This window comes from Ambystoma mexicanum, chromosome 1p (genome assembly GCF_040938575.1).
Source record: "Ambystoma mexicanum isolate Mex_15411 chromosome 1p, UKY_AmexF1_1, whole genome shotgun sequence".
Taxonomy (NCBI): domain Eukaryota; kingdom Metazoa; phylum Chordata; class Amphibia; order Caudata; family Ambystomatidae; genus Ambystoma; species Ambystoma mexicanum.
Window position 1 is genome coordinate 620,256,442 of NC_090921.1, and position 22,032 is coordinate 620,278,473.

General features: G+C 43.3%; 1 protein-coding gene across 1 annotated transcript in view; it reads right to left on the bottom strand.

Annotated features, from left to right (window-relative positions):
* Nucleotides 1-22,032, bottom strand: part of LOC138577213 (ceramide synthase 2-like) — a 929,909-nt gene that overhangs the window by 226,126 nt on the left and 681,751 nt on the right. The window contains exon 6 of the mRNA XM_069649612.1: nt 16,820-16,870. Within this exon, the coding sequence (XP_069505713.1) occupies nt 16,820-16,870 (51 nt within the window). The remainder of the gene's footprint in view (nt 1-16,819; nt 16,871-22,032) is intronic.

Here is a 22,032-nt window from a genome sequence, read left to right on the forward strand (position 1 = left end):
GGAATCCACGAGAGCCTGTTAAAAACCCTTAGCCCCACCCCCTGGGTCTTAGGAGGAACCATCAAACCACCAGTGGCAAAGCCCGCAACAGTCAAGGGTGTGGCTGCTTGGCGCCTGTGACTGCACCAGGGAATCCATCAGAGCCTGTTGAAAACCCTTGGACACGCCCCCTGGGGCTTAAGAGAAACCATCAAACTGCACAGCGCGAAGCCCATGGCGGTCAAGGGCGTGGCTGTTTGGTGCCTGTGGCAGTTTGACGCTGGGTGCATGATGTACAAACTTCCCTCCTAGAGAAATTCACAGAGTAATAGAGTCTGGTGGAAACCAGAAGTTTGCCGCTACTTGGTTTAATCTGGGACAGGGACTGTTTCGAGTGATCCACTCCACCCCCTGCCCCCCCCCCTTATAAAATAGCCTGAGTTGACTTTCAACGTGCAGGATAGGACCCGACGTTCCACGAGAAAAGAATAAACCATTGGACAAAGGGAGGTTAAAGGCTAAAAGGTAGCCCTTCGATCTGGGCATACCTCGCCCTATTCAGGTCCTGAGAAGAGACCCGAAGGTTAGTGGGTGAGGGGAGGGAGACGGACTAAGGAGGACCTCTAAGCGCCAAGTGTTCCTCACCCCAAACCTACAAAACTCTGGGGGTTTTGAGTTGCTTCAGTACTATTGAACTACTGCCACTCCTCTGGGGGTTGACAGCCACAAGCCACAAGCCTTGTATTGCTTGGTTTGCTCCACGGTTCTTAATATTTTACCATGCTCAGTGGCTTTGTATTGCATTGCGTGGGTGTATGCTGTTACTACAAAATGTGAGGTTATAATTAATTGAAGGAAAATGTATGTCTTAACCTTCATTGTTTATTGACAGCAATATTATGTTTATATGCACAACTAATTGCATTCAGTTCCGGACCCTAAACAAACTGAAGACACCAAAAGGAAAGCCAATTCGAGTCAGGGCCTGATTCAGAGGTCCGTGTAAAAATAGAAATGTGTTGTTCCAAGCTGGAACAACACATTTCCCAACTGCACCATGTTCTGACAGAGAAAGAATGTGTTGCAGGGACATGAAAGCGTCAGCTTCTGCATGAGCCCGATTTATGGATGGATTGACAACAGCCATAGCAACCATGAGGAATGCAGGGCAACCCCATGGTGGGGATTCTCCTCTTAGCAGCACTGGATTAGCACGTCAATAAAAGGAGTTAAAATACAACAACTCTGAGGTGCCGTTAAACTCCACTGCACACTTTTCCCCATTATAAACACAGCATTTGTAAGACTGCAGAACCTCTTTTCTACTTTAATGGACGTTTAAGAAAACTTTCATAAATTATAAAAGTGGCAGTCTTTAATGAAATGCGTGCAATGCCACTGGAGCACGTTTCCCCCACAAGGTACGATTTTAGCAGCTTTTGCTGCGTGAAAGCGCATCTCCCCTCCAATTTTTCCACCCACCTCAGAATGATGGTGCTGGAAAATGGAGGGGAGAATGTCGTATTTCCACACACTTTTTATCACAAGCTCAGAATCAAGCCCTCAGGTTCCTAATAACTCTTCGAAGAAAACGTACAAAATCTTTGCAGCAGTCAGGGAGGTATATGTATTGATGAGCGAGATCAAAGATCTGCTACACGACTTAGATGGCGGTAAACAGGATAACATAAAGAAGCCTAAATTGCCTGCTCCCAATTGTGTGATTACTGAAAATAAGAGAGGGACAGAGCTAGAGACCCTAGAGGTGGGAGCAGAAAAGGGGAAAGTGGGGAAGGGAAGTGGGGAAGGAAATGGGGAGTTGGGGTAAGAAATGGGGGAAGAGGGGAAAAGCACCCATCATGCCCCAGGTTCAACATTATAAAAAAGTAGCAGACAATGCCCTAGATTGCTATGAAACCAAGAAAACAGGGCAGGAGAGTGGGAGAAACGATAGTACCCCTGCTGTCGCACTGCGGTAATGCAGGACAGAGTAAATGCAAAGTTATTGAGTTACACACGAATAACAAAAAACAGTTCAATAGATAAACCCCTACTGATGGGGAGACTGATCTCTTCTATTATTCCAACATCAAATAGATTTGATATTTTAAGTGGCATATATTGATACAGAGGATAGACAAGAAACAAAAAAACAGCATTAAGAGGTGTAGGGGCAGTGGTGAGAGGAAGAAAGTAAAACTATGCAGAGCTGTACCAAAACTGACAGCTCCGCAATCATAACATCGAATTAGGAACAACCATATATAGCACCCCCTGTGTTCATTGTGGGAACATGCAACCCTTTTCCCCCGAATTGTCAAAAAACTGACAAGTGCAGTACTGTCGCTGACAACCCTTGTGGAAGGAATTAAAAGCGCTCTGATACCAAGCAAGAGTATCAGCTTGTGTACTCCCCAAGAGATATCAAACAAGCATATTTTATCTAGCGTCCAAAATGCACCCCCCGTAATTTTTAATACTGCAGGTAACCACAAACAACGCATAAATGGGCAGGGCCGGAATGGAACGCATGTGGAGATATGCTCCGGAAAAAAAAATCAAGGAGCTATTCTACTCAATCGACGATTAACATCACTAATATGGTTGAAAACTATGCAAACACCAATCCCCCACCTAGACAACCGAGGGGTCCGTGGATACATGGGAAAAAAGCCTAATTTTTATAACAGGGGAATGGGCACTTACTTGTATCCAGTGAACTCATGGGCGGGTCCTTTAAGACGAGGTAACAGTATCTGAGAAGGATGGGAATGCAGATCTTACTCATAAATCAATAATCAGACCGACTCAGGAAGTTGACAAAATCAAGGCTGTTTTAATAACAAGTCTTTAAAACAGGGAGTACAAGGGATACCAATGGATGCCACACAGATTGCTCAACGAGTTCTCGAAAACATATAATAAAAATCTTTGTTTTAAACTAAAAATATGTCATAAGTGACGTCATGCTACATGGCAAAATAAGAAAACCTACTAGGGGTTGTGGTTGGTCTACCGGGACCATCTAAATATACTTTCTATGGGATGCAGGGTCGTGATTGGGTCTCTAAAATCAGACGGACAGTTAAGCCCACCCCATGTGCAAGTCATCTTCCGTGTCAGACTAATACACAACATACTATTGGCTTCTCAAACTATAGGACTCTTTACTACGTGGCCCTTTATAGTTGGTTGCCATGCTTGTACCCTTCTGGAAAGTTCCACTCGCTAGCAGCATGCAAGCTGGTACCCCAGGTGCTCGGGGGTCGGCCTGGTCCTGCCTCTCCACCCAATTAGCCCAACATCCATCACCACTCGTGCGGTCTGCCATTCAATTAAATCTGTTTGACCTCGGCCTTGCAGAGGCTCACTGTGCCCGAGAATAAAAGGGAGTGAAGGCATGGTCTTATTTTCTGGTCTCGGTGTAGCTCGCCCCAAAGTCTATTTTCATCTGACCATGTGACTGCAGACCACGTTTCTGAGCTCCGTCGTATTTAATACTATTAAATGACAACATCTTGGCACTTCCAGTGGTTTTCCATTACACCTCAAACAGGAGCTCAGCCTGCTTCTCACATTCATGTATCTTCTCGAGTAGATAACTAGGCTCTCGGTGGCCCTGACTCATGACACTGGGCCAGGCAAGCTTTCTCAAACCTTCCTTCCGCTGTCAGCTATTCTTATTCTGCTGCTCCACACTTCCAGCCCTTTCATTCACGGGGTCCAAGTTTGCTAAAATGCGTCATGGAACATCCAGATTCTATACATTCCTATATATATACACATCGGGGCATCGCCTGTAATCTATTCACTACGTAGCCAGCCCTATGATTACTTCATCTACTTGCATTACTGCGTCTGTACATTTGTAAAATGGTTTTGCATTTTCTTCAGTGCTTAGTGCAATCTTCATTTCACTCCCGAAATGTTGCTTTATTTACTACTTCATCATCAGATTCTATACGGTCTATATTCTTTCTTCATTGGCATCTCTTCTGGGTGCGTCACTTCTGCTTTATGTGACATCAGCAGTCCTCTCTCATTAATTTTCACACTTCTTCCCGAATCTCATTAAGAAGACTGTTATTTCTCCATGGATACATATAGGGTTTTCTCAATGGATACCTTATTTCAAGGATTTTTCGTGATATAGGCACCATTATTGGCATTGCGCATGTCGCAATTTCTGGTTGCCAACATGTAGGCAGAATAGGGGCGGAACATCCGGTAGAAGTACTTGGCTCCTCCTCTATACCAGGAAGCACAGGGAATGAGCATGGACACTGCTTTATAGTGATGTATAATGTACTTAGCCTCTCCAGTCATGCATTTGGGAATCAGGATGCGTCAGTTAATAAGAGCATACATTGGATCAGACATTTCAGGGGTTGTTACTCAGTCATTAGGGAGGATATAATTCAATGCATTCGAGGACGAATGCCTAATGACAAGGAAGGAATTACATACAGGTTTTCTTAAGCAATTTTTCTCTGTTCCAAGGGCTCTTAGCCATCAAACTGTGCACATACCCTCCAAAACGTTCTGGAATATAACTTTCATATCCGGCTGCTGGGGCAGACATGGCCTTTAACGGCCCACCAGCTCGAGCTTTGGTAGGCCCGAGTGAAGCGAGTGCCTCAGCTCGGGCTGTTGAACACGATGTCCACCCCGGCGGCCAGACATGAAATTTGTTTGCAACACAGGATTTCCCATGGTGCAAATAGTTTTCTTTTTTTTTTTTATTCCGACAGAAGATGAGCTCAACGCGAGCACAACTCCCATCAGAATGAAAAAAAGACAAAAAAAGGCTGCTGCCATGAACATAGAAAATGGACTAGGTCTCTTTTCGGATGTTGACAGGGGCCATGAGAAACATGTTCAAAAATCGCTGCAGTCCTCCGAAAAGGGACCCACAATCGGGTCCGGGAAAGGACGATTGTGGTTGGCCAATCCACCCTTACCTAGTGCAAAATGTGATGTAAGGAACCCACCCAAAAACATCTGAATGTAGGGGCAGAGGATAAGAGGATTAGGTAATCACAATAAGTGCTTGCAATACATTAGAAGGTAATGAAGTAAAAAATGATTTTCTTTACTTTCAGCCAAATTATATTAAGAAATGTTCTTTGATACATATTGTTACATGTTATATGAGCTGCATAAAAGCCATTCTATTCCCTCCTGAAGATCTGTATGAACACAGTGAGACACGTGTCAAGGGCACTAAATTATAACTTCGAAAATAAACACAAAACTAAGGACAAATGGGGAAAACATTGGATTCCTCTCTTTATTTCTTTTCAACAAACGAGTACGCTGAGGGTGCAATTTCATTGGTTTTCGTCTTTTTTTCTTTAAAAAGACCATCTATTGTCTTTTGACTTGGGTGGACACATGTTAAAATTGGGTGGTAACTAATCTTGAAACCGGATCAGCAGACCTGCAGCATTTAAATATATAAAAATGGAAGAGGGACATGACATCTATCTGTTTAGTATTTATAACAGACTAGATTGCCACCACAAGTCCTGTACTATTACAACCATGCAAAGGATAATCAAAAGCAGGGTTAATCAGAATTTAATATTAGAACATGCCGTTGTGGTCGGAGACTTTAATCTACAGTTTGAACCAATTAGAGATTTCATAGGACTGTGCGATGAAGAAGATATGGCATGGCACATACCAGATCTGGTGGCAGAATTCCCCAGAAGATTACACGGGCAGGTAATAGACTTTGCAAGCATTCTTCATGGCCTTGAGCTTAGGGCCTTCAACAGTAGATGTAAAGAGGACCAACCAGCAAAACACATCTTCTTCAGCAATAACTCATCACGGAAAGACAGCATGCTTATTCTAGCACATGACTGGGGGCATGTCATGTGCTTTGAAGTCATGGAACGCCTAGAGATTGAGCATAGACCGTTACAATTAACTCTTGATAGTTCTGGCAATGATGAGTATATTGACTGAAGGTAGAAGCGCTGTTACAGGTATTGCAGGTCAAAGTCGGCACACAATAAAGTTGCTTCTCTAGATACGGACATGTGTATTTCAAACATTTGTAATGATGCATTAGAGTATTTTTCCAGCATATGCGGTAGTAGCTTATTAAATCCGAAAGTTATATATGAATTTACCAATATTTTAATGCCCATCTACCCACACGTCACCAAACCAGGTGGTGTAGATAGAAACCCATCACCAAATATGATAAATTGTAGAACAATTAATGCAGGATGACCAAATCAAATTGTTGGACTGCCTAAAGCATGAGACAGGTGTTAAAAAAGAAACTTAGGATCACATATAAACGACTGATAAATGAGAAAAATAAAGTTTTCCTAAGAACAAAATAGGACTACCTTCTGGAGGCAGTGGAATAAGTCATCTGAACATGAAGGGGTGTATAACTTAAGATAGGCATTTTAACAATTTTCAGGGTCTCTATATAAAGAGACAAGGTTTTCCCGCAAATGATGTTGCTTCACCTTTGCAGATGGGCTTATGCAGAACTGAAGATAGCATTTTTACCATCCCGAGGTGCTTTGTTCGCAGAAGGAGGGAAAGGCGGCCGCCTGACAAAAATCCTACTGATATCGTCAAGGCTTCTGGCTCCCAATCTTTCAATGTCTTTTTTACGCAATAATCTCAACAGATAACATCTCTGTGTCCTGGACAAGAGGAGAAATGCTGTCCATCTATAAAAAAGGGGGCAGAAAGGACCCAGTAAATTATCACTAAAATCATTGGTAGACTCATTAGAGAAGATATTTGCCAAGGCAAAACTGTATTACCTTCAGCCATGGGTAACAAATAATGATGATATGAGCCACTTGCAGCGGGCTTCCAGACAGGAAGGAGTACAGTCTATCAATGGTTTAGGTTATCGTTAATTGCCCAGTAATATGCTATCTTGAGGAAGGTTTGTCTTTATGCCGTTTTCATTAATTTGAAAACAGAGTTCGATGAGGTCCCTAGGGTAACTCTAGGGGTAACTCGTAGCTATTTGGCTTAAAGGTATGGGGTTCCAGATGATTTACTGCGGATCATTCAGCAATTATATGCTGACAATGAAACTGTGGTTCGGTGGGGACTCATGGGCGAAAAAGTTGTCAGACACTGTTTTGTGTTGGCCCGACCCTCTTCTATATTAACGAAATAATTGACATACTCGTAGCAACAAGCCCAGACCTTCCGAGATTAGGTAGCGACAGAATTCTGGTATTATTTTTCACCGATGATGCTATCCTGTTGGCAACCACACTGTCTGTGCTCAGGAAATCTGTGGCAACCTTTAATAAAAAGTGTAAGGCAATGGGCATGGAAGTTAATGATGGGAAAACTAAGGTGATGGTTTCATATATCGCAACCACTGTGAACCGTGTCTGGAGGCAGATGAATAAATCAGCCATATTTTCTGCCCTACCCCCAGCCCAATACCGCACATGTGAGAAACGTTACTCACTAAGACAACCGTACCGCCCTTATCCCAGGCAGGTCCAGCAGGATATGGAAACAATCTAAGCTGAAGTTGGCAAAAGTAGTCAAACTAACGTTATAACAATACATGTGCATGCATTTGACACAAACCAAATGTGCAACTAAAATGAAGAACACATGCATTAGGTAATATTTGCATTTGTACATGAAGAATACTAACATGGCATCCACTACACATAAAGAACACTAACATAACCAATGTATAAGCTGAATGCAACATGAAAGGCACACAGATATTGATCACTGACATAGAAAACAGGTATAATAGAGCAGCCATCTTCTCCAAAATGGAAGCCTCAGCATGCTTTTAAATAAACGAAGGTCCCAAAACTTCTAGGGAATTAAAAATGCTAAATCCACGGAAATACAGATCTGTGCAGAGCTCATACAGTAGCCAACAACACAAGCCAAGATTACAGTGAAATAAGGGAGGATAGGAATTGCAGAGAGAAGGTACGAGATAGCAATTCCGAGGATGCAAGCAGAATACACCCAGATTAATTAAGAGCACAAACAGTCTTTGCTAGCCAGGTGCAGTCAAACTATAAGCCAAAACATTCCACCGAGAATAACTCAAGAGTGTCTCCAGTGGCAACAGAAAACACAACTCTTACTTAATATTAGCAAAATTCTCAATAAATACAGCATACATCTATTCCAAATCCAGTTCCATCATGCGTGACCCACAACTGGAAAACATTGTCTATTCATTAGAAGCAAACAGAGATAAGACACCTGCCACCTGACACGAGACGCCGCACAAGGCCAAGTACAAAGAGATCACTCCGACTCATGGCCTAGGAATAAGGGGTGGTAACATTTTTAATTGGAAGAAAAGAAATCAATGGATCTCTCCCCCCCCCACTCTCAAACAGGCCCATGTCTTGACAACCTGACAATTGTCCAAGGTTGGTTAGCAAGAAGCCAACCAATTAGAAATCCTTGTGTTATGCTACCCATCAAATTATGTGCCAACCAACCTCTTGTCACAGAGATGATATAGTTTAACCTTTATCAATATAGGGGTGATCTCAGGAGGAGCCATCAGACAAGTATAACACATTTAGATGTTTTGAACAGTATAGAGTTTATATGCAGCCACAACCACTAACCAATCCCCATTCCCCATAGGTTTTTTTCGACTGATCAAATGTGATGACATCATTTATGATGAAGTTGTACTACTTAAAACATTGTTTGTAATGAATGCGCTGAGAGCGACAAGATGATTTTAATGCTTGTATGCTGTCCCTACTTTAATTGACTGATAATAAAGCTGAATTTGGCCATACACCTTGTCTACTTTGTCTTTGAGTCTGGTTTGGATTGACTACATGTACTCTGGCTTATTAGGGACTTTTTTGGGCCGTTGTAGCAGGCGGACAGCTTTACAGAAACAAGGAAACTGAACTCTAGAACACTCACCTCAAGCAAATAGGTTGCAAAGCACTGCTTGTCCAATACAAGACTCCTCCCTGTCAATGCAGTAGAATCTCATTAAGGTGTGGGTAGACCTCCATGTAGCAGCCTTTCAAATGTCTAACAAGGGAACAACATACAGGAACACTGTAGTAGAGGCCACAACACTGGTGGGATGTGCTTTAGGTCTACCTGGCAGTGACTTGTTTGCGAACCATTGACAATGAGAAATGCAGCCAGATAGCCACCTGGAAATGAAACCCTTCAAACAGGGCTTTCAGGTCCAAATATCACAAAGAGTTGGGATTCTTGTGAAAATCCTTAGTGCGTTCGATATAGAACTTCAACGTACAGGCAACGTCCAGTGAATTCAAAGCTCTCTCTGCCAGTCACATGGGAGAGACAAAGAACACAGGAAGGACTAGAGGTTTTTTGAGATAAAAAGTTGATGGTACCTTAAACATAAATGAGGGATGAGTGCGCAGCACCACCCTGAATGGATGGAGCATTAAATACAGTGGCTTGCAGGAGAAAGCCTGCAACTCTGCAACACGTCTCCCAGAAGTAATAGCCACTAGAAAAGCAGTCTTCCATGATAGGAACTTCAGAGGAGCCCGGTGAAGAAGCTCAAGTGCTGTCTTCTTAATTCGTAAAGGTCATATTCATCTCCCAAGCAGGGGCCAGTGACTTTACTGGAGGGAAAGCCTGAAACAGGCCCTTTAGGAATTCTTTAATCATTCTTTAACCAGTCAATGAGATCAAAGCGAAGGCTTGCCTATCTTTCAAGTGTGACAAGAGCTAGCAATAAGGTGGACTTTAATGGATGTGTGTGCTAAGCCTGCCTTTGCTTAAGATAGCACACATAGCAGAACCTGAGAATGCTTGATTCGAAGAGGGTTGAGTTGTTGCAAATGACACTATATGGTAAAACGCTTCCACTTTTGCCTGCAGCATGATAGAGTAGATGGAGCCCTATCCTTTGCCAAGATGGCACAGTATTCTAAGGGCAGTGCGAAATGTCCAAACTCTAGGGGGGTAGGAGACAAGAAGTCAATTTGAAGGACTCTGGGTCATGGCACAACACGTATCCTCCTTCCCTGGAGAACAGGTCTGGAAGAGGAGGCAGGTTGATGCAAGACGCTATCGACAGATGAAGGTCAGAGTACCATGCCAGCGCAATGAGGATCATCCTGCACCGGCTCTGTTCGAGTGCTTTGATTACTTGTAGGAGGAGCGGGATTGTTATATGATATGATATAGCATTTATAACGTGCCGATACACAAGTGTTTCAAGGCACGATGAGACAAGGTAGGGGGAACAGAGGGAAGACAGAGACAACGATCTTCCTAGGCCAGGTGACATTGAGATCACGCAAGTGCAGGGAAGGGGGGAAAGCGAAAGGTGCGAGGGAAGGGAGAGGGGGCAGTGCAGTGCATAGGATAAAATAAATAAAGATAATAGATAAAAGTGCAGCCAGCTCACGGCAAGTGCAAAGGTAAGTGCAGATATCATGAGTCAAGTGCAGGTAGGGCTGTAGGGATACAGAACACTTCTCGAGTGCAGGGGTTGCCGGGGGGGCAATGCAGGTGTGCAACTGGCGGGGAGGGGACTTGGGCCTTAGATAAGAGGGTAGCCAGGTAACCAGTGCAGTTTCAGTTTAAGCCAGGAGATCAGCAGGGGAGAGGAGGAAAGAAAGCAGAAGCAAAGAGGACGGTCTTGAGGTGGTTCTGCTTAAGTTCCAGAGAGGCAGTGAGGCTGTTTCAGTGGGAAGCCCCAGCAGAAGAAAGAAATCTACCACTAACTTGTTGCTTAGAGAAGCGACTCACTCTGAGTGAGATGGAGGCGGATGAGGTATTGAGGACCCAGGCACCAGAAGGCCTTGTGTGCAATGCCGACGGTTTTGGACTTAATCCTCGCCGCCACTGGGAGCCAGTGCAGAGATTCCAGTCCTGGAGAGATACGATCCCTGGGCTTCAGGCTAAGGACAAGTCTCGCAGTTCTGTTTCGGCTGAGTTGCAGAGGGAGGAGAGAGTAGACGCAGGCAGATTTAGAAAGAGGCTGTTGCAGTAGTTCAGTCTAGAGAGTACCAGAGGCTTGGAGACAGTGAGCTTCTGAGGGGAGTAGAGAAAAGGAAGAATTCCTCTGAGGAGGTGCATCTGGTTTTGCGACTTCCTAGAAACATCAGAGATGTGAGGAGAGAAGGAGAGTGTGGAGTCGAAGATGACCCCGAGGATTTTAGCCTCACAGGTGGGAGCAGGAAGAGGGCCAAGAGAGGCCAGCCAGAGAGTGATAGGAAAAGAGGGAGCAGGTGTGCTGATGAGGAGAATCTCGGTCTTACTGGCATTAAGTCAGAGATCATTGGCGGCACACCACTCCTGGATAGCGGATAGACCATCAGAGATGAGTGGAGAAGAGGTGGTGGAAGGGAGCCTGAAAATTAGTTGAGCGTCATCTGCATTGCACTGAAAGTTGGGTCAGAGAGCGGCAATGCGGTGGGAAAGAAGTGCCACGTATTGGTTGAACAGCCAGGGAGAGAGGTAAGACCACTGGGGAACACCACAGGTAGAGATAGAGGAGAGGAAGGACCCAAGTTGGACCTGGGAGGGTTGATCGGAGAGGAAAGATACTATTGATAATAATGGAGTGTCACCAGCCGTATAAGAGATCTGTTTTCAATGTAAGAGGGATCTTTATGTTACTTTTTGACTCTTGGGACCTTTCTTTGGACTTTTGATTTTTCCCTTGACTTTCCCTCTCTATTGCTAGGGGTAGTCTACTTCTGGACTCTTGCAAGGAACAACTAGCAGAGAGACAGGGAGCTACCAAGGCCTTAAACATTGCATGGCACACGGAGACTGGGAAATGTAGAAGCTAGCTGGGCCTGCCATTTGAGGAGCCAGAGGAAGTCTGGGTGCTGCCGACTACCCTTGACCGAAGACTTTGACCAGATCGGTGCTGTCCTCAGAGGAGCCCTGCTGTTTCCCTGGAACCTCCATAACAACGGCCTCCCATGTAAGTAGATTAATCCAAATGCCAACAAATGTGTGTGGGGGAATCTGCCAGCCTTAATATCCATCTCACATATCGGGTCGGGGGTGGAATGGGGAAGACTATCCATTTAAATTGAATTGTACTGGGGACTGCCTGCCTTAATCATTTCCATTACAATGTGGGAAGGGAGGAAGTTGTGTAGATCCTTAGTGCATTGAATTGAAGTTAAAACAATTAATTTGCATATAGAAAATAGCAGGATGAGTGTTGTCAGAGTTCAAAACTAACAACGTTCATGCCCAGTGTGTTAGAGACGATATAGACAATAAAGTCCCTGGGTGACACTACCTTTCTGAAACCCCTGTCTTCTGTACAGAAGGCAGTGTCCATAATGCCAAAAAAAGTAAACCTAAAATGCAAATATAAAGCCCAAAACTATTTTCCCATTGAGTTCCTTTCCTAAACTTTGTTTTTCAAATAAAAAGCCCCAAAACGTTTTTTTTTATTATGTATATTTTTCAAACCCTCCCTTTTTAATAAAAAGCCAAAACGAAGTTGCTACTGTATTCCCACTCCCTGTACCTTGCCTTCAAATTAAGGGGTCAATAACCGATGCCTGGAGGTGGGAGTTGCTGGGAGAGAAGAGCATTGTAATACCCCAACCAATCACTGAGGGTTGTTTCAAATTTCATAATTGTTATTGTGCAAGATATCCTCTGTGTGTTTTGATGTACAATCTTTAAATTCAACTTGTGTGTTGTAGTATCTGTAAGTTCATTAGATATATAAGTCAGTCAATTGGTGTAAGTAATTTAAAATTGAGATATTGTGTTGTGCCACAGCGTCAGTGGCTGATGTTCTGGTTGTTTTATTGTTCTTTGTCAAACCTTAAATAAATATATATCCTTACTATACACCAGCCTGGTTCCTAGTTTATGGGTGGTACAGAAGGTATTTACTCCGTTGGTGCGAGATAGGTTGGAGGCCTCACTAAAGTTGAATCTGTATAAGCGCTTTGGGTGTGTGCTACCTTGCTTGGAGAGGAAAAACTCGCTGAGTTGAGAGTGACTGCCTAATTAATCGTGATACCGTTGACGATATGAACAATGGGGTCCTGGCAGCCGTCATAATCATCGACGAAAGGGCAGTCGATGAGTGTGACTTATCCCCATGTACCTTTTTTGGTTTCTTCCCCAGAGAAGTGTCATCATGAGACCTCAACTTCTTCGCAGAGGGAGTTTTTTCCATAGATCTGCCGGTCCTGACAGAGGCCATGTTCGCATCGAGGCTGAGTCAAAGGCCCTGGTACCCTCCTCCAGCCAAGTCACCAACATTCTATGATGATCCTTCCATATCTTCGTGGAGGACTGGCAAATGGAGCAGGTGTCCACATTGTGGTCCAGGTGCAGGCAATACGGTTCTACGTTATTCTACGCCGAACGAAATTTCATCGTGGGACTTTTCATCACCGACCCTTTCATCGCCAACATTTTTATTTTTTTTATTTAGGGGGGGCTTTGCCCCCCCAAACCCCCCCTTACTTAAATAATCATACCCCAACCTGCACAAACACCCCCCTAAAAAAAAAAATGTTTTTTAAATGTTGGCGATGAAAGGGTCCGCGATGAAATTTCCCACGTTGAAAAATACTTTGACGAAATGCGTGTATACCGGCAATACATGCATTTTTCATGTTCATCGTCCACATAAATGTCCTTGAGGCGACACTTCGGGGAGGGCCTGAAAAGTCTCTTCTTGCTGGCGGCCATGCCATGTGAAGGAAGCCTCAAAGTAGAGAAGAGGGGCTCTCTCAGCTAGAAGATCTTCTGATGTCCAGATCTTCACCAGCAATGGAGCCCCGCTACCAGCCACTCCATGATTAGACCGATGATGAAGAAAAAAGGTTGAAGATATACCAAAAACAGATTTAAAAAGTTGCTATTTCGAGGAGTGAAACACAAGGATTTCCAACACGTAACGTGTGGTAAATATTCTTAAGATCGCCACTAGGGGTGCAGCTAAGGAGATCTAGTGGTGCAGTATGACCCAAAGTGACATCGATAAGCTATGTAAGTGACAAGCAGTTTTTTAAACTTTAAAGATAAACTCAGGGCTCAAGTTAGGGTACACTCGGTGGGACAGAGTCCACTGACTTTATTCAGAGGGTGGACTCAGTCCCACCCAGCTAAAATGAGGAACATTGAATGTCCTCTTTGAATTTATGAATTAAAGCCAACCTCAGGATCAAACCACAGTCATCCGGTTTGTACACTTTGTACACTTCAGCACCGGCCTACTGTATAAATGTGTAATATTTTCACATTTTAGTTTGGTATAGATATATATTATGCAGGTTTTTAAATGATAAACTAACCACAAATGTTTTATTCCGGAATTAGCATGAAGTTCCAATAAATGGCAACATTCGAATCTTTTATTTTTACGTTGACTTGATCCCTCTGAACTTTCACACGTGGTTCTTACGTATTGTCAATTTGGCAATGTGCACGTGATGACATAATGTCGAATAAAGGCTACCAAGTAGTTCATTTTAACCAAGTGTATTTGAAAGTCAGTGGCAGGAGGCAGCAGCAGCAAATGAGAAACTCCCCAGATGATCAGAGAATTTGTGTGTGGCATGTATATGTGAAAACGCTGTGTAAACCATGGAACATGTTTTTCAACAGTGCGTTTGCTACTGTAAATGAACATACCATCATATTCATATTTTACTAGCCAAGCTATTACAAGCCCTGCTGCGTAGTATGAAGGATGCTTGGAGCAAGTTTGATGAATGATCGCTCCGCATATTAACGTAAGAACAATGGTTATTCACTGGAACTGCCCTGCCTAGGGCTTCTCTGGGTACCTTAAGGCTCGGCCAGGCTATTGTTTATTTTTAATGATTAAATAGGATACTGTTATTTGTACATAGTTTTTATATTGCACCAAATCACTAATAGTCTCGGAGTACGTAGCCTTGTCACACACAAATGTATTCATAACATTTTCAATATGAATTTAAGGATACAGAGAACAAATGTCATATATAAAGCTTTGCTTGAGCGAGTCCTTGAGAAGGAGAGGACAAGAGCTTGGTGGGATGAACTCGACGTTGCAACTGCTGCATTTCACCTCCACTTTTTGGGCCCAGAGTGAGGTAACCAAAAATTATCCTAGAAGAAGAGTAAATGCAGCGCGGTGTAATACCGGCACACATACTTGCCTGTAAACGATGACAGTCACTGGTGACGTTAATGAGTAGATCATACGGTAACAGGCAGGCGAAGGATGTTTCTATTATTTTATAACAATAGCTATTTTCTGGATCTTCGTGTAGCTCACTATTGCTTTAGGGTTTTCATTTTCATGCTCATAGATCACAAGAAGAATTACGATAAAAGAACTGAAACAATTTAAATTTTCTAAAAAGACGAGTCCGGAGAATGCCACAAAATGTTTATGGATCTTCGATCACATCAAAAATAGGGATAGAAGTGTTCCTTCAGTGGGTCCAATCATTTTTCCGCCCTACGTCTGCTGGTTGGTCTATGTCATATGACGCTTGCTGATGCTTATGTTGATACAATGATACATTCTAGTCTGGATATGGGAGGGGACTTTGACTCTGCACATTTATTTTTTCATGCAAGGAATGTTAAAATCAGTGTGTGATCAAACAGACAAGTGCAGGTTTTTTTGTGGAATGACACACGTTGTGTAATTAAAATCAGAAAGTAGTCCAACAGCTTTGTTTACAATAAGCATTAGTGTTAATATAGACTCTTGCAACGATCTGACGTAGATGCCCCTTCTGCACTGTAAAGTGCCTGCTATACTCATGCATTTAAAAAGGGCCGATAAGTTTGAAGATTTTCAACTATTACTTCCTGCGGAGACATCGTCTGGTTAATGTTGCCGTGGTTGGTGGGTAACTGGAAGCACCTCTGTAGGCGACACCATCACATATGACCCTTGCTTCACAAGCTGAAAGTTAGCCAGCAATGGAAAACCCAAGAAAATGTTCAATATTGACTTTGACATCTTCTCCAAAACAACTATCAACTGGGCATCATTGACATTAACCTAAACATTCAAAGCATAATCACTAATGATGTAAGAGAGAAGGTGCTAGAGTATATTTCTAAGAAGCGGGCGAGAGATGTAACCTTCTCATCAGCAAGCAATGCTAATCGACAATTGCAAATCTACACAGCTGAACAAGGCCGTTGCAATTATACTGGGAATATGACAATCTAACTCCTTAATGCATTGTGTATCTTCCAATAAGCAGAGCAAGAGGGGTTGGTGAATGGAATCAAATGAGAGACCGGAAAATGGTAGCACACGAAATTGATTTTTGTTAAACGCCAATTTGCTGAATATCAATTGTAAGTGGTTCAGTGCTATGCCACATCCCACATAGTCTGCGACCTAGCTTTGTGTTCTCTTGGAGGAATGATCATCACTCTCGGTACCAAACACCAATACATCATCTTAAAAAGCACCCTGTTCACAACCTTCATTTCACAATAGCTTTGAGAAAAGTTGATAACAGTTTTCAGCAGGAAAGGCACCATTGTGTTTTTTCACTCAAGCTCAAAAACCCTGAAGACTCCAGTGACGTGAGATACACTAGCGCAAAGTGAAGTGGCATATATACGTAAACGGCAAGCAGGCTGCCAGGCAAAAGACAAAAAACACACTGCACGCGAGACATACAGGCAGAGTTGGAAGCGATTGTCACCTTTGCAGTAGTTTCGCGTAAGATCTGTGTGCATGTCAAACACGAGGAACAGTAGTTTCAAGCAGCATGTTTCAGAAAGTGTGACCTGCATTCTGATGTGGCGGGTGATTTGCTGGGTGTAATTTGATCAACTTTGGTTGACTACTTCAAATAATACTAAACACATTCATTATACTCACCTGATGTGGAAATCCTGTCCAAAACTCTTTTTGGTCCCAAAACCACGGTTTCTGTATAAGAACAATGAAAAAGAACAACAATTAGTAGGGAAATCCAATTCCAACATGTAGTATTTAGCTTTTTGCCTTCCCGCTGTTTAAGAAGAAAGATCCGAGAACAAGCAGTTCAGCTGAGACTATTGCATGCTTGCATATGCAAAATAATCCCATCAGTGCCAGGGCCCTGTATTTCTGCTGCCACTAATGACCATGTATTGTAATTTCACCACTTTTATGGAAAATTGACATAGAAGTGTTCTAGTGTACTTGCATCAGGAATTGGTCATTTCGTGGCACTATGCTCATTGTCAGTTTCAAGATTTGGTGTGATTGACCTTTTACGCCACCAGTCCTCGTTTAGTAAATTGCCATTCTGTAGTGTATAGCCTGATGCCTGCAGCAAAGGGAACTCTTTCACAGTTCAGCCCTAGGATTGTGGTGCTTAGGTCAAAAGAAAACTGGTTCTGGGCAACCACTGCGCTGATTCTAGATCTTATTGATGCACGCTCAATGAGTAATAATGAACTTAAACATGGTCATTCATGTGAAAGGGGCTACATAATCTTTTCAAAACACTTCAACACACACGTTTTAACTTATAATTTGAAATAATGTTTCATACTAACAGACATGTATTCAGGTTTGCAGGCATAGTGTGGTCATAAACACACGTTCTCAAGTTTTACACAATTAATGAAAATTAATTATTAGTGAGGAATATATGTTCCAGAATCAAAATCAAATCCTGCAATTAGAATTGTATTAGGTTAACCTATCATCTTGTTTTACAATTCTTGGAGCCTGATCGTACTTACGATACATATCCTTCAATACACATCCTTTATTGATTATTGATTATTTTATTTCCATCTACCAGTCCCAGTTGGCATCTTCACAAATTAGAGGCTAAAAACAAAATGCCATTTCGTATTCACCGCTGGGGTCATGGAATCAATTTGCTGTGATGAACCAATGTTTGCATCAAAAACCCATTTTTGTCCAGGTGCCTCACGTGGTAGACATTTGGGGCTCCTGGTACGTTAACAGGCCCAGTACATGACAAGCAGCGGTCTGGTAGCTGCCACTCGGGGCTCGTCCTGCCGCTGCCAGTAAAAGATGTTAATGGCTCCTGGTATGAGGACCCCCTGCATATCTAAAGAATGGATGGGGGCTTTTCCAACTCTACATGGCCACCTCAAACGTGGAACCCACTCCCTATCCACATCTGGGACATTCTAGAACTTCCTGCTTTGAAAAAAGCCATCAATAAAACAAGCTTTCACCCCGCCTGACACATCCACCCTAACGGTTAAAGGGATTCCAGGATCTTTCACGGATCGATTCATTAGACTCATCAATGTTCCTTACTTGAGAATTGATGTATTAATGGAGCCCTAGAAGCAGCATGTCCACAATGCTATCGTTATTGATTCTGCCATTAGAGGAAAGCTAGTGACCGCCAGACATATTATAGATAGGCTCTTTTCTTTAAGAACTTCGTGATAATTCAATACTCCGTTTACTCCTATGCTTTTGTTAAATCCTTTGTACTTTAAGTTAATATTCTTAAAATGTTTTAATCTGACTGGTTTGACCAAACCGGTCGCTCACATTTAGGATTGGTGTCATACTGGGATTAATAAAACTTGATATTCGGGTGTGTCACCTCGGGCAACACCATGAACATTTTGGGGTTTTCTGTGCTTCACAGTGTTTCCTGTATTTACAACACTTTCTAGCAATCCTAGCTAAGCAGCATCAACTTCCAGATGAGGGGGAAGGTCACAACGGAGGGCATCTCTACTCTAAATTAACTTTCACACTCTGTGCAAAACTGCATGTTAACCCAGGGGGCGAGGAGGTTGGGGGGGGGAGTAAGGTGTAGGGACCATTTATGGGTCAGCTGGAGGTTGTGTGCTGCTTACACAGTTTTGAATCGAATTGACATAGCCATGTGCTGACTGCTGTTGGTGTCTGAACACCAATGTGCAGGGAAAAGTCTTTTTAAAATTCAGATGCAACCAGCTGTTTTGGGAGGGTTAGAGTATATGTCTGGGTTATTGAATTCAGCATCCACTCTGCTTATACGTTGAACAATGCAGACTTCCTACGCAATTTTGGAGATTTTTGGTAGGACCTGAACATGGATTAAATAGCGAACAATAAACATCTTGTTCTGAACTTGATAGGCTGTCGATAATCAATGTATGCAATCATTACGCTGTGTTAACCAAAACATGCATCTTTCCAGGGGTCTGCAACCTTTGGCTCTCCAGATGTATTAGACTATATCTCTCATCTGCTCCCAACTGCAAAGTCAATAGTGAGGGATAATGGGTTTCGTAGTCCAAAGCATCTAGAGAGCTCCAGCTTGAAGACCCCTGTAGCTACACAGTCACCTCTTTCCTGAGCCCACTCTCAGCCCTCAGGATTGGCAGTCTTGCAATTAATCATCTCCAGCTTGCCTGCAGTCATTTTAAAGGTCTACCCGGGAAATTAAGCATCCATACTGGTAGGATAGCCCAAACACCCTGCAGGCAACCGACATTAAATTATAGTACTATCTACCAATTTTCCAAATATGCCTTGTAAACACAGTCCACTTTTTAGAGCACTTTAGGACATTGCCCTTCTGCCCTTAAAATCTGTACCACCTGAACGCGACTGACAGGCACTCAAAGTTATCCCTACACATTCTTACCCTCCTGCGTTCATGCCTCCTTTTGTATGTTCCAGCTATTTCCATCCCTCCCATTCACTTATTGCAGTGATATTCAAACTGTATTGGCCAGCCCCCCCCTGAGCAAAATATGGGCAGGCCACCCCCCCCCAAAATTCCAAATGGACAGTAAGTCCAAATTGCTAGGAACAATTACGCACCATCACCGCATCCTACTGCTAGTATAGTCCCTGGGCTCTCCCACCTGCTCCCATCACAGTCTCTGGGCTTCCTTATCCCACTCCTAGTCCAGTCCCTGGGCTCTCGCCGCCCACTCCACCACAGACCCTGGGCTCACCCCACCATGCTACCACCAATATCACATGGCTCCCCCCATCCTGCTCTCAGCACATTCACAGGGCCAGTGGCGGCTGTTGAATTTAAGTGGAGGAGCATAAATATTTCTCCCAGATATGCCATAGCGACCGAGAGTAGCAAGGGAGCCCAAACCAACCAAGCAGGGTTTGAGGGGGTTCTACCCCGGGACATTTTTTCAAACAATGGGTTAAAATGTTGCATTTTAGAGCATACCATGGAAAGAAATTGGGTAAAAAGCCAAATAGTTTGCAATTGGCGCTAGGGGGCCCAGAGGGCAGGCAACATTTTGATATGATAAATGTCCGGTAAAAAGATATCATCCCTGTCCGCTGGGCCTCAAAGGGCCTAACACACGCATGTATGTGCATGCAAGGTGCTGGGGGGGGGGGGTCAGAGGGAAAGCATGGTATTTTTTACTGGACATCTATGATAGATGTCCACTAAATAAATACCATCCCTATCCCCTGGGCTCCACAGCACCTCAGAAGGAGAGCTGATTTTGGCAGGTGGGTAGGTGCATTGTGCAACAAAGGCATTTTTAAAATTCAACCCCCCACTCACCAAAGTCAGCTCCACGGACCAACACAAACACACACACATTCACACAGCATCCACACAGCAAGCACTCTATCATTCACACGAGCACCCATCACCACACACTCACTCATAACATAAGCATACACGCATCCTTACCCATATTTAAATAAAAAATAAATGAACATAAACCTTCTGTCCTGGTCCTAAAAGTTTACTCCCCAGCGCTTGAGCTCCTGATCATGAACAGGAATCGGGAAGCAAGAGCTGAGTGTGGGTGCTGAAATGTCCCACGCCGGCCAGCTCTGTCTGCATGGACGAGGAGGCGCAGGGGCTCCCCCTCGCACATACAGACATGCAGTTCCCCAACCAGCATTTCCAATGAGCTATGCAATGCTGGCGAAGCAGAAACCCCACAGACTTGTATGGCTCAATGAGCATGCACGGCTGGGCAATTGAACTGTCAAAGGGAAACACTGTTTCCCTTTGACAGTTCAGCCAGCCTAGGAGCGCTCCCTCAGTTGGAAAAAGCAGCTGGGTGAGCTCTCACTGTTTCACTGGGCTGGCTCCTCTATAATGATGAGGTCATGGGGTCGATTCCCCCAGACCCATTATTGACGAGCCGCTGCTTTTTCTTTACTCCCTTTTGTTAAAAATAAATATATACCTTTCAGGCTTGGGTCTTGTGCCCCCCCCCACACTCCCAGGGGTGGTATGCCCCAAAGTTTGAATACCTCAGCCTTGTTGGCTCCTGTTCCTTTTCCTCCTGTAGAAGAAGCTCTGAACATCCCTGGCAGGACACTTCACATGCAAGCCTAGGACTCAGCAACTACTATGGTGGTGATTTGACGCACAACAAAATCTTATTAACATAAAGAGCTGCTCGTGAAGCACAACATTGCTTAATTTGCCGAGATGAAAGTCATTCTGAAACAATATGCCACCTCATGCTGGCCGGCATTGACTAACAGGTGAAACGCATCATTGTGGCCTCCCTGATAGCATGTACCTTTGGGGTAGGGGTCTGCTGGGCTCTCAGCCAGCATTAATGATAGCAATTGTGAAGATCTGGTAGGAAATAATGGCACTGACTTCCAATTGAATCAGGTATATATATATATATATATATCAATTTGGGACATGGACTTATTTATGCTGGCATGCTGTTATGACCAAATCATGTTTGTGATGGGAAATAAGGAAGTATTGCATCAGCTATTGCCTATACAAGTATGAAAGTCATATTGATGTATTTTCTCGATTTTAAATAATGTTCTTAAATAATGATTTGTATGTATTTCTGGTGTATTGTTGTCGTGTGAAAGGTTATTTTGTAGCTGTAACAAGCCAATATATATATATATATATAAATAAATATATATATTAAATAACAGAAGGGACTACTAATCCATCACACAAACTGTGGCACCATAGACATGGTAACAATGATAACAACCCAAATCAGAAACACAATGTAATGCAGCACACAATTGGAACGCAAATCAATGTACCAAGCAGAATGGAAATAAAGTAAGCTCTTAAAAGCAACCTTCAAAAACTCTCTCTCCGACTTAAACATGTGCACTCGCTGCTAGAAAATGGC